General features: G+C 44.9%; 1 protein-coding gene and 1 non-coding gene across 2 annotated transcripts in view; one reads left to right on the top strand and one right to left on the bottom strand.

Moving 5' to 3' along the window:
- Positions 1-17,470, top strand: part of LOC137336011 (zinc finger protein 850-like) — a 99,063-nt gene that overhangs the window by 13,022 nt on the left and 68,571 nt on the right. Inside the window, 1 exon segment of the mRNA XM_068001515.1 lies at positions 2,789-3,538. Coding sequence (XP_067857616.1) covers positions 2,789-3,538 — 750 coding nt within the window.
- Positions 8,149-8,242, bottom strand: trnay-gua (transfer RNA tyrosine (anticodon GUA)). The gene is made up of 2 exons: positions 8,206-8,242; positions 8,149-8,184 (listed from the first exon to the last, which is right to left on the bottom strand). It is a non-coding gene; the product is annotated as a tRNA-Tyr (tRNA).

Genomic DNA, 17,470 nt, shown 5'->3' with positions numbered 1-17,470 from the left:
CGTCATGTTTACCTGATCCAATATTTCACACCTGTCCTCTTTAACTACTACGTCCGGATCATCCCCTTCCTTTGTGAATACGGAGAAAAAATATTCATTTAAAACCCCACCCACATGTTCTGCTTCGACACACAAGTTAGCCTTATCATCCCTGATAGGTCCCACCTTTTCCTTAGCTATCCTCTTGTTCTCAATGTACTGATAAAATATCTAACATTCTTCTAAACTCCAGAGAGCATAGGCCCATTCTATTCAATCTCTCCTCATAGGACAACTGTCTCATCCCAGGAATCAATCGAGTGAACCTTCGCTGCATATACCCTTCCTTAGATAAGGAGAGCACAACTGTACACAGTACTCCAGGTGTGGTCTCACCAAAGCCCTGTACAATTGCAACAAGACTTCCTTATTCTTCTACTCCAACCCCCTTGCAATAAATTCCAACATTCCAGTTGCCTTCGAATTGCTTGCTGTACCTGCATGTTATCTTTCGGTGTTTCTTGTACGAGGACATACAAATCTCTCTGAACACCAACATTTAATAGTTTCTCACCATTTTAAAAATTCTGTTTTTCGAGTCTTCCGACCAAAGTGAATAACCTCACATTTCCCCAAATAATACTCTATCTGCCACCTTCTTGCCCACTCACTTAACCTGTCTATATCCCTTTGCAGACTCTTTGTGTCCTCCTCACAGCTTACTTTCCCACCTAGCTTCATGTCGTCAGCAAACTTGGATACTTTACACTCGGTCCCATCCGCTAAGTCATTGATATATATTGTAAATAGCTGAGGCCCAAGTACTGATCCTTGCAGCACCCCACTAGTTACACGTCCAGGCCATCAAAATATATCAAAAAGATTCATGGTCCTAATACCCACCCCTATGGAATATCACTGTATACTTCCTTCCAGTCTGTAAAACAACGGTTCACCACTGATCTCCACATTCTGTCTCTCTGCCAATTTTGTATCCATGCTGCTATTGGCTTCAATTTTATTAACAGGTCCATTTGGTGGTACTTTACCGAACGCCTTTGAAATGTCCGTTTACACAACATCGAGTGCACTACCCTCATCAACCCTCTCCGTTATTTCATTGAAGAACTCAATCAAATTAGTCAGACACGATTTTACTTTTAACAAATCGATATTGACTGTCATTTATTAACTCACATTCTTCCAAGTGAGAATTAATTTTGTCCCGGATTCTGGTCTCTAGAAGTTTCCCACCACCGACGTTAGGCTGACTGGCCTGTAATTGCCGGGTTTATCCCTCTCCCACATTTATGAACAGGGGTGTGACACTTGCAATCCTCCAGTCCTCAGACACCACTCCCACATCCAAGGAGGATTGGAAGATTGTGGTCAGAGCCTCCGCTATCTACACCCTTACTTCCCTCAGTAATCTAGGAGGCATCCCATCTGGACCGAAAAACCTTTTTACTTTGAGCACTGCCAGTCTTTTAAGTACCTCCTCTTTATCTATTTTGATCGTCTTCAATATCACTACGACCTCCTCCTTTACTGTACAATGGCAGAATCCTCTTCTCTGGTGAAGACGGATTTAAAGTACTCATTTAGTGCCTCAGCCATGCCCTCTGCCTCCACAAGAAGATCTCCTTTTTTGTCCCTAATCGACCCCACCCTTCCTTTGACTCCCCTTTTGTATGTTCATAAAAGACTTTTGGATTCCATTTTATGTTAACCACCAATCTATTCTCATACTCTCTCTTTGCACCTCTTATTCCCTTTTTTAGATCTCCTCTGTACTTTCTTTGTTCAGCCTGGTTCACGACTGTATTATGAACCTTAAATTCGTCATAAGCCTCCTTTTTCTGTTTCATTTTAATCTCTATCTCTTTAGTCATCCAGGGAGCTCTAGCTTTGGATGCCCTTCCTTTCTCCCCCGTGGGGATCTGTCTGCTCTGTACCTGAACCAACTCCTCCTTCAAGGCCTCCCATTGTTCAATTACTGTTTTGTTGCCAATTTTTGATTCCAATCCACCTGGACAAGATCCCTTTTTAACTCACTGGAATTAGCCCTCCTCCAGTTAAGTATTTTCACATTTGACTGTCCCCTGTCCTTTTCCATAACTATTCTAAACCTAATGAGATTATGATCACTGCTGCCCCACTGAAACATGCTCCACCTGCCCCACTTCATTCTCCACACCGAGCCCACTGCTGTACTCACATTCACTCTCTCACACTCACTCTCTCACACTCACTCTCTCACATTCACCCTCACATTCCTCTCTCACCCTTTCACTCATGGTTTAGGGCCACTGAAAGATGCTGCGATGGGTTTGGATTTCAGCACAGGGAGGAGGGAGAGTTTGTGGGACAGGGATTTACAGCTTTGAGGAATGAGAGAGGAAATAATGTTCCATAGAAAGTAGAGTTATCTGATCTGAATTTCTATCCTGTACTTACATTGATAACTTTTATAAACTCCTTTTACAGGGGAGGATTTGCAGAGGGAAACTCACACCAAAGATCACGTCAAGATCTGACAGAGTCACTCGATTCATCAGGACCTGAATATCATCGGCCTTTGAATGTGGAAGGAGAAATGTTTGTCTGTTCTATCCGTGGGAGAAGATTTCAAACATCAGTGTGAGTGGAAAATCACCGAGACACACACACCCGAGTGAGAGTGTTACAGTGCACTGACTATGGAAAGAGCTTTAACCAGTTACATAGCCTGAAAAAACATCGCACCATTCACAGCGGGGAGAAACTGTATACGTGTTGTGTGTGTGGACGAGGCTTCAACTGATCGTCCAACCTGGAGAGACACAAGGTCACCCGGACCACGGAGAAACCGTGGAAATGTGGGGACTGTGGGAAGGGATTCAATTACCCCTCACTGCTGGAAATGCATGGACACAATCACACTGGGGAGAGGCCGTTCTTCTGCTCCGTGTGTGGGAAGGGATTCACTCGGTCATCCACCCTGCTGAGACACCAGCGAACTCACTCTGATGAGAGACCTTTTAAATGTTCTGACTGTGAGAACAGCTTTAAAAGCAAAATTGATCTGATGAGACACCAACATAGCCACACTGGGGAGAGGCCGTTCACCTGCTCCGTGTGTGGGAAAGGATTCACTCAGTCATCCACCCTGCTGAAACACCAGCGAGTTCACACTGGGGAGAGACCGTTCTCCTGCTCAGTGTGTAAGAAGAGATTCACTCGATCATCACACCTTCTGTCACACCAGCGAGTTCACACTGGGGAGAGACCGTTCTCCTGCTCAGTGTGTAAGAAGAGATTCACTCGATCATCCCACCTTCTGTCACACCAGCGAGTTCACTCTGATGAGAGACCTTTTAAATGTTCTGACTGTGAGAAGAGGTTTAAAAGCAAAATTGATCTGATGAAACACCAACGTACCCACACTGGGGAGAGGCCATTCACCTGCTCCGTGTGTGGGAAGGGATTCACTCAGTCATCCAACCTGCTGAGACATCAGCGAGTTCACACTGGGGAGAGGCCGTTAAATGTTCTGACTGTGAGAAAAGATTTAAAATCAGAAATGAACTGCTGAGACATCGACGCACTCACACTGGGGAGAGACTGTTCACCTGCTCTGTGTGTGGGAAGGGATTCACTAATTCATCCCACCTTCTGAAACATCAACTTGTTCACACTATTGAGTGACCTTTTAACTCAGTGACTGTAAGAAGAGCTTTAAAAGCAGAAATGAACTGCTGACGCATCAACTCACGCCCATTGAGGAGAGACTGTTCACCTGTTCCATGTGTGGGAAGGGATTCACTCAGTCATCACACGTGCTGAGACACCAGCGAGTTCACATATGACTGCAGGGGTTGGATTCTGCTGTTAATCCCATCCAGGACTGAACCATGTTCATTCTGACAGTTAGGGTTTGTTTCTTCTGATGTTAATAACCCCTATAACTGGGCTGGAGTTTAATATTCAGAATATCTGTTAAATAAATTAGCTTTGTTTTAAACACCTTGTTGTCGATTTTGATTTTTCCCACCTGAGTGTTTAGCATCACCTGACTGGAGCTCAGAAAGGACAATCTGATGGGAACAGAACTTCAGCCTGGACACAGTCCTTCAGGGCCACACTGAGAGGGGCAAACGGCACTTTGGCCTTTCTCATCTCCCTTCACTGACAGCAAAGTCACTGTATGACATCCAGTCTGAAAATGACAGTGGTAATTATTCTATGAAGATTTCACCTGTTTGAGTGACAGTCCTGAGTCTACCATTTAAGGCAAGCGTTAACTCATTTAAAATAAACCCGTTAAAAATAAATGAGTTAAAGTCTGAATTGAAGTAGCAGAGGGAGGAGTTCACAGGAGCCTGTTAACTGCTGGTACAATTATACAACAGTCATTCGATTTCCAGATAAAGAAGGACCTGCAGTGTGTTTCCAGAATTCATGGTTTTATTGCTGTGTGCGTGTTAGACACCAGGATCACTAAAAATACACAACCCGGACCATCCACAGGGTGGGGCCGATCCCGACAGTTACTCTGGGATCACTCCCACTGCGGAACTCTACCACTGACCCTGCTGAACGTTGCAGGCTCAGGGAGTGGGGCCTCCAGGAGTGGACTGTAAGATAGCTGACAAACATATGCTGAGGTACCAGAGGAATCCTTACTAAGGAACCGTCTGGGGCTTTACCTGTCGGTGTGGGTCTAGCGGTGAATGATTCCTGAGTCCCCGAACTATGTTACATTTAAACCAGATCAGATCAGGATGAATTCAGTTTACCGGAGAATTGGGACAAATATCACCCACAATCGAGGGAGACAAAAGCAGCCATTAGAGAATCTAAGAGATCTTTGGAAAAGAAAATGGTGCACAATTCTGAGGATAACAGCAAATGTTTTTTCAGCTACGTCAGGAGTCAGAAGACCATTAAAGATGCTTTAGGGCCACCGAAAGACAGTTCAGGACAGATTCCCGGGCTATGGCAGAGCTGTTAAATGACTATTTCACATCAGTCTACACTCCTGTGGATGATGCTCAGATTCCAGCTGTGGGATGTGCTGTCAACAATGACATCATAAATATTAAAATAGAATGGGATGTCACTTTGGATAAAATATGAACTCTCAAAATGCATTGTGCTCCAGGTCCAGATGATATCCACCCCCGGGTGTTTAAAGAGATGGGACGGGTGCTCTGTGAGCCTCTTGCCTGTATCTTCAACAGCTCAATAGAGTCAGCGATAGTCCCCTGAGATTGGAAGGTAGCTCACGTAGTTCCCATTTTCATTAAAGGGGACAAATCAGAGCCGGGGTATGACAGGCCCATCAGTGTGACCTCGATCTGAGGGAAGATGCTTGAAGGGATCCTAAGAGATGCTGTTTATGATCACGGGGAAAGAGAAGGAGCCATTCGAGATACTCAACACGGCTTCTGGGAAAGAAGGTCGTGTCTCACAAACTTGCTTGAGTTTTTTGAAGAAGTTGCTGGGTCAGTGGATGAGGGTAATCCGGTTCACATTGTCTATCTCAGGGGTGTCAAACTCATTTCCTATGGTGAACCTGACCTGATATCCTGGCACTTGGCCTGGACCACATTCAGCAAAAGTTATCAAACTGGAAATAGATGAAGATAAACTATATTGTTACTTACGTACATTTCGATGTTGTTTACTGCTCCTGCTGCTCCTGATAGCTGATCTTTTTTCCCGGAAGCCGTGTTGAGTATCTCTAATGGTCCCTTCTGTTTCCTCGTGATCATAAACAGAATCTCTTAGGATCCCTTCAAGCCTCTTATCTTGAACTATTGCACCAACATTTGGAGTAAATGACTGGGCTGAGGCCTGTCTTGGATAAAAACATGAGGACCACTTGTCATTACAGAACTGTGTGCCCCAAACACGAACCGTGGAAGTGAATTCCACAGACTGCCTACTCCCAATGTAAAGAAGTTTCTCTTGACGACTGCTCTAAAACAGATAGCAGGGGTTAATTGTAGCGACTCACACTGTATAAGGTGGAAAGTGATGTTCCACAAGGATTGGTTCTGGGACCACTGTTCACAATTCACATAAATGATTTGGACTCGGGAATCGGAAGTACAATTTCAAAATTAACAGATGACACCAGATTGGCGGGGTGGGGTGGAGTTTAGATAATATTGATGAAGTTTGCGACCAAATACAAAATACATTAATAAACTTGTAAAATGGGTGCATAATTGGCCAATGAATTTTAATGCAGATGACAGTGAAATGGAGCATCCTGGTAGCAAGAATTTGGAAATTGTGCCCTGTATACCCAAGTCCAAGTCATTAATGTATATCAAGAAAAGCAGTGGTCCCAGCACCGACCCCTGGGGAACACCACAGTATACCTCCCTCCTCTCTGAAAAACAACCATTCATCAGTACACTCTGTTTGCTGTTATTTAGCCAATTCTGTATCAATGCTGCTACTGCCCCCTTTATTCCATGGGCTTCAATCTTAATGACAAGCCCATTACGTGGCACTTTATCTAACGCTTTTTGGAAGTCCATACACACCACATCAACTGCATTTCCCTCATCGACCCTCTCTGTTACCTTATCAAAAAACTGTATCAAGTTAGTTAAACACAATTTGCCTTTAACAAATCCGTGCTGGCTTTCCCTAATCCTTGTCCAAGTGGCTGCGAATTCTATCCCGGATTATCGTTGCTGGAACTTTCCCCACTACCGAGGTTAAACTGACTGGTCAGTAGCTGCTGGGTTTTATCTTTCACCCTTTCTTGAACAGGGGTGTAACATTTGCAATTCTCCAGTCCTCTGGCATCACCCCCATATCTAAGGATGTTTGGAAGATTATGGCCAGTACCTCTGCAATTTCCACTGTTACTTCCCTCAGAAACCGAGGATGCATCCCATCCGGACCAGGTTACGTATCTACTTTAAGTACAGCCAGCCTTTCAAGTACCTCCTCTTTATGAATTTTTAGCCAATCCAGTATCTCAACTACATCTTCCTTTACTGACACTCTGGCAGCATCTTCTTGGTAAAGACAGATGCAAAGTATTTATTTAGTACCTCCGCCATGCCCACTGCCTCCTGCTGCTGTTTCCTCAGTATAACACGGGCCAGTGACGCAATGGATAACACATCTGACTACGGATTAGAAGACTGTAGGTTTGACTCCTACCTGGCTCTGAATTTTTTTTAACTTGTGCATTATTTCATGGCCTTCAATACCTTGCAAGCTGTCCTACTTGGTGGTGCTGCCTGGCTCCATACCTGGTAAGTGCCATCTCAGTGCAGCAAGCAGTGCATCAGTGTCATAATCTGAGGGTCCTGAATTCAAACTTCAGAGAAGGCATCAGGGATTACGAAGCTTTTTTTCCATCTCTCACCTCATCTTTCCATCTTTGCTGCAGAGCAAAATCAAGAACTTTTGCTGACTGCAGCACATCAAAAGATGTTCTGCCCCTTGACCTCTCTGTACCCAAACACACAGTGAAGTTTAGGAAGTTCATGGGCTATGGACTCACTGACAACGCTCTTGTTTCTGTATAATTGCACCAAGACAATCGGTGAGTGGAGAATATAATCAATGATCCCGCTACTCTTCACAGGCCAAGTGAGCACTCTACCAGTTGAGCTAATTCCTCGTTTGCTGTTTGTAAATCGCCCTTCACAGTTCCTGCCTCTCACTCGCCTCCAAGCTGCTCCACGACCAGCAGAGAAATCTTGCCTTGGGTTGCCGCTCCCTGAATATATTAAATACTTTGCTCCAATCTGCGGTATCGAGCATCAGCAAGTGAGGAACAGCAGAACGGGAAGCCCCAGTAATCATGAATGATGCTGAGAAGAGCCCGAGCCTGCGGAAGGAAGACGAGGTCACCGGAAAGCAACAGCCGCCCGAGCTTGAGGGAGCAGCGAGAGCCCTGACTGATCGAAGACCTTTTTGCCTGAAATTGAGGGCGATTTGAAGTGTTGCTGTTCAAAGGCACTCCCTGCTGGTGAGCAGAGGGAAATGCTCGAGTGAAACAGCCATGCTCGGGCACACACAGAAAGCTTTTCGGTTCGAGAAAGGGAAAGAGGTGTCCTGTGACTCAGTGGCAACATGTTAATCTGTGAGCTGCCTGCAAAGTTCAGAGAACGACCTTGAGGTAATTGCTGCTTATTCCAAAAACACACTCACTCCTTCGAGCTGGAATTGAACCAGCGACCTAAGGATGACTTTACTTTGGTAAATTCACTACAGTCCTCCGCTCTACCAGCTGAGCTATCGAAGGGAAGCGATAGAAAGGACTGTCTTTGGTGATTATTCACCGTGCGCCTGTTGACATGTTCAGACTCGTGGAGTCCGGTGCTGATCGAAGACTTCTTTTGCCTGAAAGCGAGTGCTGAGTGTTTTGAAGTATTGCTGCTCAAAAGCACTCCCTGCTGGTGAGCAGAGGCAAAACAGCCTTGTTTGGGCAGACACAGAAAGTTTTACGGTTTGTGAAAGGAAAGGAGGCGTCCTGTGCCTTCATGGCAACATGTTAATCTGTAAGGTGCCTGTAAAGTTAAGAGAGCGACCTTGAACTAATTGCTGCTTATTGCAAAAGCACGCGTACTCCTTCAGCAGGAATTGAACAAATGACATAAGGATGACTTTATCTTATTTTCCGCGACAGTCTTGTCGCTCGACCAGCTGAGATATCAATGGGAAGCAGCAAAAATGTTTCACTTTGGTGATTGTTCACCGTGCACCTTTGACACACCCGGACTCGTGGATTCCAGTGCTCATGACTGAGGCTGACTCGGTACCTGCTCATACCGCAGTGCTGTGGGAGTGTGAGCTGCTCCGTGTTCTCCACAGCCTGGGCCAGTGACACAATGAATAATGTGACTGATCATTGATCTGGAGATTGTGGGTTTAAGTTTACGGAGGGTGTAAAATGGTAGGCCTGGCCTGGAGAGCATTGGAATAGTCGAGTCTAGAGGTAAACAAATGCACGGATGAGGGTTTCAGCAGCAGAACATCATTCTGGAAGTTGGGATTTGTTTCTGATGATGTTAATAACCGCTGTAACTGGGCTGAAATTCAATATTCTGGATCTATGTCAAATAAATCAACTTTGTTTCAAACGGAATGGTTCAATTACTTGCTGAATTCAAGATAAGAGACTAATTGATGTCCTAATTACCGATTATTATGCCTATTCTCCTTTCTCACTGTAGATTATTTCAGTTCGCATACCTTCAATTACTCTCATGGCCAAGTCCCAATTCCCCTGGCCTTCCTGAGTGCCTTTTCCAGCCTTGGGATCCAGGGAAGGTATCGGTAATGTACCAGGATCACTAAACACATAACCCAGTCTGTGAATCACTTTCAGCGACTGGACTTATCGTGTGTCCCACAGCATCTCTCTCACCTTCGATGTGTGAATAGAGCATCAGGCCTGGAAATCTCGTCTTAAATTTAAATTCACTCAGCAAATGTATTTAACAAAATACAAACCAGTATACACATCACGGCTCAATGATCCAGCACTAAATTCAAAGGAGTAAGTCTGTTATCAAACTCCTTGAGTGGACAGAATAAAGAAAAATCCCAAATCTAAGATCCCCACGAATCCTTTGCAAATACCTTACAAATCTTGACAATAATCAACAAGTCTAATTTAATGTTGACCTTTATCTTGAGTGGGGTTGGAATACAGAAGTGATGCTTCAGTTGTAAAGAACCTTGGTCAGACCCCATCTGGAGAACTGGGCACTGAACCTAAGGAGAGATAAATCGGCCTTGGGAAAGATACAGTGCAGATTCACCAGAATTATGCAGGGGTTAAAATGATTAATTTAGGAGGATAAGTGGCATGAACTTGGTTTTTATTCCCATGAGTTTAGAACATTGAGATGTGACCTCGTCGAGATGTTTAAAATATTAAAGGTATACAATAAGGTAGATACAGAGAAATGATTTCTTCTGGAGGAGGAATCCAGAACAAGAGGGCATAAGAAATAGGAACAGGAGTGGGGATACGGCCCCTCGAGACTGCTCTGCCATTCAGTAAGAACATGGCTGATCTTCTACCTTAACTCCACTTTCCTGCCTAATTCCTTGATTCCCTCCGAGTCCAAAAATTTCTCGATCTCATTCTTGAATATACTCAATGACTGAGCATCCACAGCCCTCTGAGGTAGAGAACTCCAAATATTCACAACCCTCTGAGTGAAGAAATGTTTCCTCATCTCAGTCCTAAATGGCCGATCCCTTATCCTGAGACTATGCCCCCTAGTTCTAGACTCTCCAGCCAGGGGAAACAGCCTCTCAGCATCAACCCTGTCAAGCCCTCTAAGAATTTTAGACGTTTCAATGAGATCACCTCTCATTCTTCTAAACTCCATCGAATATAGGGCCATTCTATCAAACTCTCATCTTACAACAATCCTCTCATCCCAGGAATCAATTGAGTGAACCTTTGTTGCACCCCCTCTAAGGCAAGTATATCCTTCCTCAGGTAAGGAGACCAAAACTGTGCGCTGTACTCCAGGTGTGGTCTCATCAAAGCCCAATATAACTGCAGCAAGACTTCCTTACTCTTATTTTCCAACACACTTGCAATAAAGTCCAGCATACTATTTGCTTTCCTAATTGTTTGCTGTACCTGTATGTTAACTTTCTGTGATCAGTGTACAAGGACACCCAAATCCCTCTGAACACCATCATTTCTTAGTCTCTTAACTTTTACAAATATTCTGCTTTTCTATTCTTCCTACCAAAGTGAATAATTTCGACATTTCCCCACATTGTACTCCATCTGCCACCTTCATGATAATCTTAAAATTAGAGCTCGGTCATTTATGAGCAAAATAAGGTGGCAATTTTTCACACAAAGGGGAGTGGAAATTACAAACTCACTTCCCCGAAAGGCTGTGGATGCTGGGGCTCGATTGAAATTTTCAATATTGAGATTGATAGATTTGTGTTGTGTGAAGGTTGCAAGGGATATGGAGCAAAGACAAGTAAATGGAGTTGTGGTACAGATTAGTCCTGATCCAATTGAATGGTAGAGTGGGCTTCAGGGGCTAAATGGCTAATTCCAGTTCCTGAACCCAGTCACTGACACCAATCACCTCCAGTCTGACAAATAAAACCCACAGTCACTGACACAAATTTATCCTGTCTGATATAAACCAACCCCACAGTCACTGATACCAATCTCCTCCTGTCTGATATAAATCAACCCCACAGTAACAGACACCAATGTTATCCTGTCTGATATAAACCAACCCCACAGTAACTGATACCAATCTCCTCCTGTCTGATATAAACCAACCCCACAGTCACTGATACCAATCTCCTCCTGTCTGATATAAACCAACCCCACAGCCACTGATACCAATCTCGTCCAGTCTGATATAAACCAACCTCACAGTCACAGGCACCCAGCTCAAACCGTCTGATATAAATCAACCCCTCAGTCACTGATACCAATCTCCTCCTGTCTGATATAAACCAACCCCACAGTAACTGACACAAAACTTATCCTGTCTGATATAAATCAACCCCACAGTTACTGACACCAATCTCCTTCTGTCTGATATCAACCTACCCCATACTCAATGACAACAATCTCACTGAATGGTGGAACAGGCTCGAGGGGCTGAATGGCCTACTCCAGTTCCTCATGTTCCGATGCCACACTGAAGTTGCGAACATTCCTCTTCACAGTTCTTAATGCTCCCTATCTTGGTGTTGTCAGGAAATGTTGATCTTATGCCCTTGTACCCAAGCCCAGGTCATTGCTCTGCATTTAGAAGAGCAATGGTCCCAACACTGCCCCTGGGGGACACCACTGTTTACATCACCACAGTCTGAAAAACATCCATTATCCACTGCTCTGCCCTTTCTCCAACTTCCCATCCACACTGACCCACTCCCTTTAATACCGTGAGCTTTAATCTGATCAACAAGCCTCCTGTCCGGCATCTTATCAAACACTTTTTAACAATCCATCTTCACAACATCCATTGCATTTTATCCCCACACTGTGTTATTTCCTCCATGATGTGGCGATGCCGGTGATGGACTGGGGTTGACAATTGTAAACAATTTTACAACACCAAGTTATAGTCCAGCAATTTTATTTTAAATTCACAAGCTTTCGGAGGCTTCCTCCTTCGTCAGGTGAACGATGTGAAAATGAAAACCTCGAAATGAAATCGCATTTATAATTCACAGAACAATGCTTGGTGATTACAGACAGTTTTTTCAACTGCCCGTTGCCAAGGCAATCAGTGTGCAGACAGACAGGTGTTACCTGCCAGGTCTCACAGAATATACAAATCACCAAAAAAAAAACAACAAACAAAAAAAACAGAGATAGAGAGGTAGAAACATAGAAAAGACAGCAACTGACCCGTTATATTAAAAACAGATAACATTTGTTCACTGGTGGGGTAACGTGCAGCGTGACATGAACCCAAGATCCCGGTTGAGGCCGTCCTCATGGGTGCGGAACTTGGCTATCAATTTCTGCTCGACGATTTTGCGTTGTCGTGTGTCTCGAAGGCCGCCTTGGAGTACGCTTACCCGAAGGTCGGTGATGAATGTCCATGACTGCTGAAGTGTTCCCCGACTGTCATCCCACGTACTCCCCGCGTGGGAGACTTCTACTGCCTCCCAAAGATACACAAAGCCAACACACCCGGACGTCCTATCGTATCAGGCAACGGAACCCTGTGTGAGAACCTCTCTGGATACATCGAGGGCATCCTGAAACCCATCGTACAGGGAACCCCCAGCTTCTGTCGCGACACTACAGACTTCCTACAAAAACTCAGTACCCACGGACCAGTTGAACCAGGAACACTTCTCACCACGATGGACGTCTCGGCACTATACACCGGTATCCCCCACGATGACGGCATCACTGCGACAGCATCAATACTCAACACCAACAACAGCCAATCTCCGGACGCCATCCTACAACTCATCCGCTTCATCCTGGATCACAATGTCTTCACCTTCGATAACCAGTTCTTTACCCAAACACACGGAACAGCCATGGGGACCAAATTCGCACCCCAATACGCCAACATTTTCATGCACAAGTTCGAGCAGGACTTCTTCACTGCACAAGACCTCCAACCAACACTATACACCAGATACATCGACGACATTTTCTTTCTATGGACCCACGGCAAGGAATCACTAAAGAGACTACACGATAACATCAACAAGTTCCATCCCACCATCAAGCTCACCATGGACTACTCCTCAGAATCAGTTTCTTTCTTGGACACACGAATCTCCATCAAAGACGGGCACCTCAGCACCTCACTCTACCGCAAGCCCACGGACAACCTCACTATGCTCCACTTTTCCAGCTTCCACCCTAACCACGTCAAAGAGGCCATCCCCTATGGACAGGCCCTGCGAATACACAGGGTCTGCTCAGACGAGGAGGAACGCGATGGACACCTACAGACGCTGAAAGGCGCCCTAGTAAGAACGGGATATGACGCTCGACTCATCGATCGACAGTTCCGACGGGCCACAGCGAAAAATCGCATAGACCTCCTCAGGAGACCAACACGGGACGCAACCAACAGAGTACCCTTTGTCGTCCAGTACTTCCCCGGAGCGGAGAAACTACGCCATGTTCTCCGCAGCCTTCAACATGTCATCAATGAGGACAAACACCTCGCTATGGCCATCCCCACACCTCCACTACTCGCCTTTAAACAGCCACCCAACCTCAAACAGACCATCGTTCGCAGCAAATTACCTAGCTTTCAAGAGAACAGCGTCCACGACACCACACAACCCTGCCACGGTAACCTCTGCAAGACATGTCAGATCATCGACACAGATACCACCATCACACGAGAGGACACCACCCACCAGGTGCATGGTTCATACTCCTGTGACTCGGCCAACGTTGTCTACCTCATACGTTGCAGGAAAGGATGCCCCAGAGCATGGTACATTGGCGAGACCATGCAGACGCTGCAACAACGGATGAACGGACACCGCGCAACAATCGCCAAACAGGAGGGTTCCCTCCCAGTCGGGGAACACTTCAGCAGTCATGGACATTCAGCCACCGACCTTCGGGTAAGCGTACTCCAAGGCGGCCTTCGAGACACACGACAACGCAAAATCGTCGAGCAGAAATTGATAGCCAAGTTCCGCACCCATGAGGACGGCCTCAACCGGGATCTTGGGTTCATGTCACGCTACACGTTACCCCACCAGCGAACAAATGTTATCTGTTTTTAATATAACGGGTCAGTTGCTGTCTTTTCTATGTTTCTACCTCTCTATCTCTGTTTTTTTTTTGTTTGTTGTTTTTTTTTGGTGATTTGTATATTCTGAGACCTGGCAGATAACACCTGTCTGTCTGCACACTGATTGCCTTGGCAACGGGCAGTTGAAAAAACTGTCTGTACTCACCAAGCATTGTTCTGTGAATTATAAATGCGATTTCGTTTCGAGGATTTCATTTTCACATCGTTCACCTGACGAAGGAGGAAGCCTCCGAAACCTTGTGAATTTAAAATAAAATTGCTGGACTATAACTTGGTGTTGTGAAATTGTTTACAATTGGATACTCAGTGACGCAGGTTGTAATGTGCATCAGTAAACATACCCGGATACTGAGTGACACAGATTGTAATGTGTGTCAGTAAACATACCCGGATACTGAGTGACACAGGTTGTAATGTTTGCCTGTAAACATACCCCGATACTGAGTGATAGATTGTACTGTGTGTCAGTAAACATCCCTCGATACTGAGTGACACATGTTGTAATGTTTGTCAGTAAACGTACCCGGATACTGAGTGACACAGATTGTCATGTGTGTCAGTAAACATACCCGGAAAAATGATTCCGGAAATGGAAAGAATAGAGAGAAAGCAAAAGAGAGATGAGACTGATAGAAAAAGATGGAGACACAGAAAGGTGAGTGGGAAAAGATGGGGAAAAGAAAAATAAGGGGAAAGATATGTCCCTCCGCCCCAAGGGCAAAGACATATCAAACACATTAATCGATATTATTCCAAAAATATAACCATATGGCATGTTGTGTGGATTTGCTTGTTTTTAAAGTCGACCAAACTTTTAAAAGTTACCAAAACATTGTAATAGCAACCTTATGGCCAATGTGGGGATTGAACTGGAGGCCTTGGCATTATTAGCACCACGCTCTAACCAACTGAGCTAACCGGCCATAGATATATCATCATCTCATAGGCTTAGTCACGTGTTAGGTTGATTTTTTTTTTACACTGGGTGACAGGGTTTTTGCACAAATATTGAATAAACCACATCGCTTAAACATTGTTACTTGTTTCTGTATAAAACTGACGAAGATGTATATCAAAATTAACAGAAGAAGAGCACTTTAATGTAACAAATTAAATTCCGATCAATATTATTTTACTAACAATGAACAGCCCATCCCTAAAACACTGCCCCGCTATAAAACCTGTGGCAGGACCCTGAGCTACTGTGAAAATGATATCACTCCCAAAATAAAATCACCCCAATGTGATTCGATCACGCTGCGATTTGACGTGGTGTCAGATGTCTGTCTGTCTATCTGTCTGTCTGTTCATCCGTCTGATTGGGTCTCTGCCTTAATCTCAGGCTTTTTGTTTGCTGGCTGCAGGCCTCGCTCCCCGACTGACTGAACAACCAGCGGGCTGTGTGTCAGAATCAATGACTTTGACTGACTGTGTGCCCATTTATGGACCTGAATGGCCACATTTCTGAGTTCCTGCCTTCGCTCTGTGTCACAGACCTGTCTCTGTCTCTCAGGATGACAACACACCCACAAGCTTCACGACTGAATGCAGGTTTGGTCAGTCTGTCCTCGCAGCTCCTTTGGGAGCTAATGATTTTGAAATGAATTATTTTTCCTGGGTGACTTGTGAAGTTTTGTTCAGTGAAATGTTTGGAAAGAGAACGGAGGAGGATTGAGACCCTTTCATGAGGGACAGAAGTGATGTTGTTTAACGGAGAAGCAACCCGATCACAATCAATGCAGAGAGAGACAGGGGCAGCAGGCACATGGGAACAACACCACCTGCACATTCCCCTTCAGTCACACACCATCCCGACTTGGAAATATATCGCCGTTCCTTCATCGTCGCTGGGTCAAAATCCTGGAACTCCCTTCCTAACAGCACTGTGGGAGAACCTTCAACACAAAGACTGCAGCGGTTCAAAAAGGCAGCTCACCACCACATTCTCAAGGGCAATTAGGGATGGGAAAGAAAGACTGGCCTTGCCAGCGACGCCCACATCCCAAGGTCTGTTAATTCACGCTTTGATGTTGTCAGCATCCTTTTAGTTTTAACTCCAAATTTGACTAAAATAACCATCATGCATCCTTCTCGGCCCACCAGCACTTTCTTATTGAATACACGTGACATGGTTCATACTATATTAATACACAGTACAGTTTACATTCATCGATACATCGATTCATAGTACATTTCATTCTACTTCTCCTATTGATTATAATTCTACTAAATTATATCTGTTATTGGGTTAATCCTTACATGTTGTTCTTCCTGACTCTAAACACCATAGTTCAGTCCTGGATGGGATTAACAGCAGAATCCAACCCCTGCAGTCATATGTGAACTCGCTGGTGTCTCAGCACGTGTGATGACTGAGTGAATCCCTTCCCACACATGGAGCAGGTGAACAATTTCTCCCCAATGTGCATGAGTTGATGTGTCAGCAGTTCATTTCTGCTTTTAAAGCTCTTCTCACAGTCAGTGAATTAAAAGGTCACTCAATAGTGTGAACAAGTTGATGTCTCAGAAGGTGGGCTGATCGAGTGAATCCCTTCCCGCACACGGAGCAGGTGAACAGTCTCTCCCCAGTGTGAGTGTGTTGATGTGTCAGCAGATCATTTGTGTTTTTAAAGCCCTTCTCACAGTCAGAACATTTAAAAGGTCTCTTATCAGAGTGAACTCGTTGGTGTCTCAGTAGGTGGGATGACCGAGTAAATCTCTTCTTACACACAGAGCAGGAGAACGGCCTCTCCCCAGTGTGAGTGCGTCGATGTCTTCACATTTCGTATCTGCATTTAGAGCTCTTCACGCAGTCAGAACATTTAAAAGGTCTCTCATCAGAGTGAACAAGTTGGTGTGTCAGCAGTTTGGATGAAATAGTGAATCCCTTCCCTCACACAGAGCAGGTGAACGGCCTATCCCCAGTGTGAGTGCGTTGGTGTTTCAGCAGATTCATTTTGCTTTTAAATCTCTTTTCACAGTCAGAACATTTAAAAGGTCTCTCATCGGAGTGAACTCGCTGGTGTATTAGCAGGGTGGATGATTGAGTGAATTTCTTCCCACACACGGAGCAGGAGAACGGCCTCTCCCCAGTGTGAACTCGCTGGTGTGTCAGCAGGTTGGATGACCGAGTGAATCTCTTCTTACACACGGAGCAGGTGAACGGCCTCTCCCCAGTGTGAGTGCGTTGGTGTTTCAGCAGATTAACTTTGCTTTTA

Source organism: Heptranchias perlo, chromosome 20 (assembly GCF_035084215.1).
Source record: "Heptranchias perlo isolate sHepPer1 chromosome 20, sHepPer1.hap1, whole genome shotgun sequence".
Classification (NCBI taxonomy): Eukaryota; Metazoa; Chordata; class Chondrichthyes; order Hexanchiformes; family Hexanchidae; genus Heptranchias; species Heptranchias perlo.
This window is presented reverse-complemented; position numbering and strand designations above follow the sequence as displayed.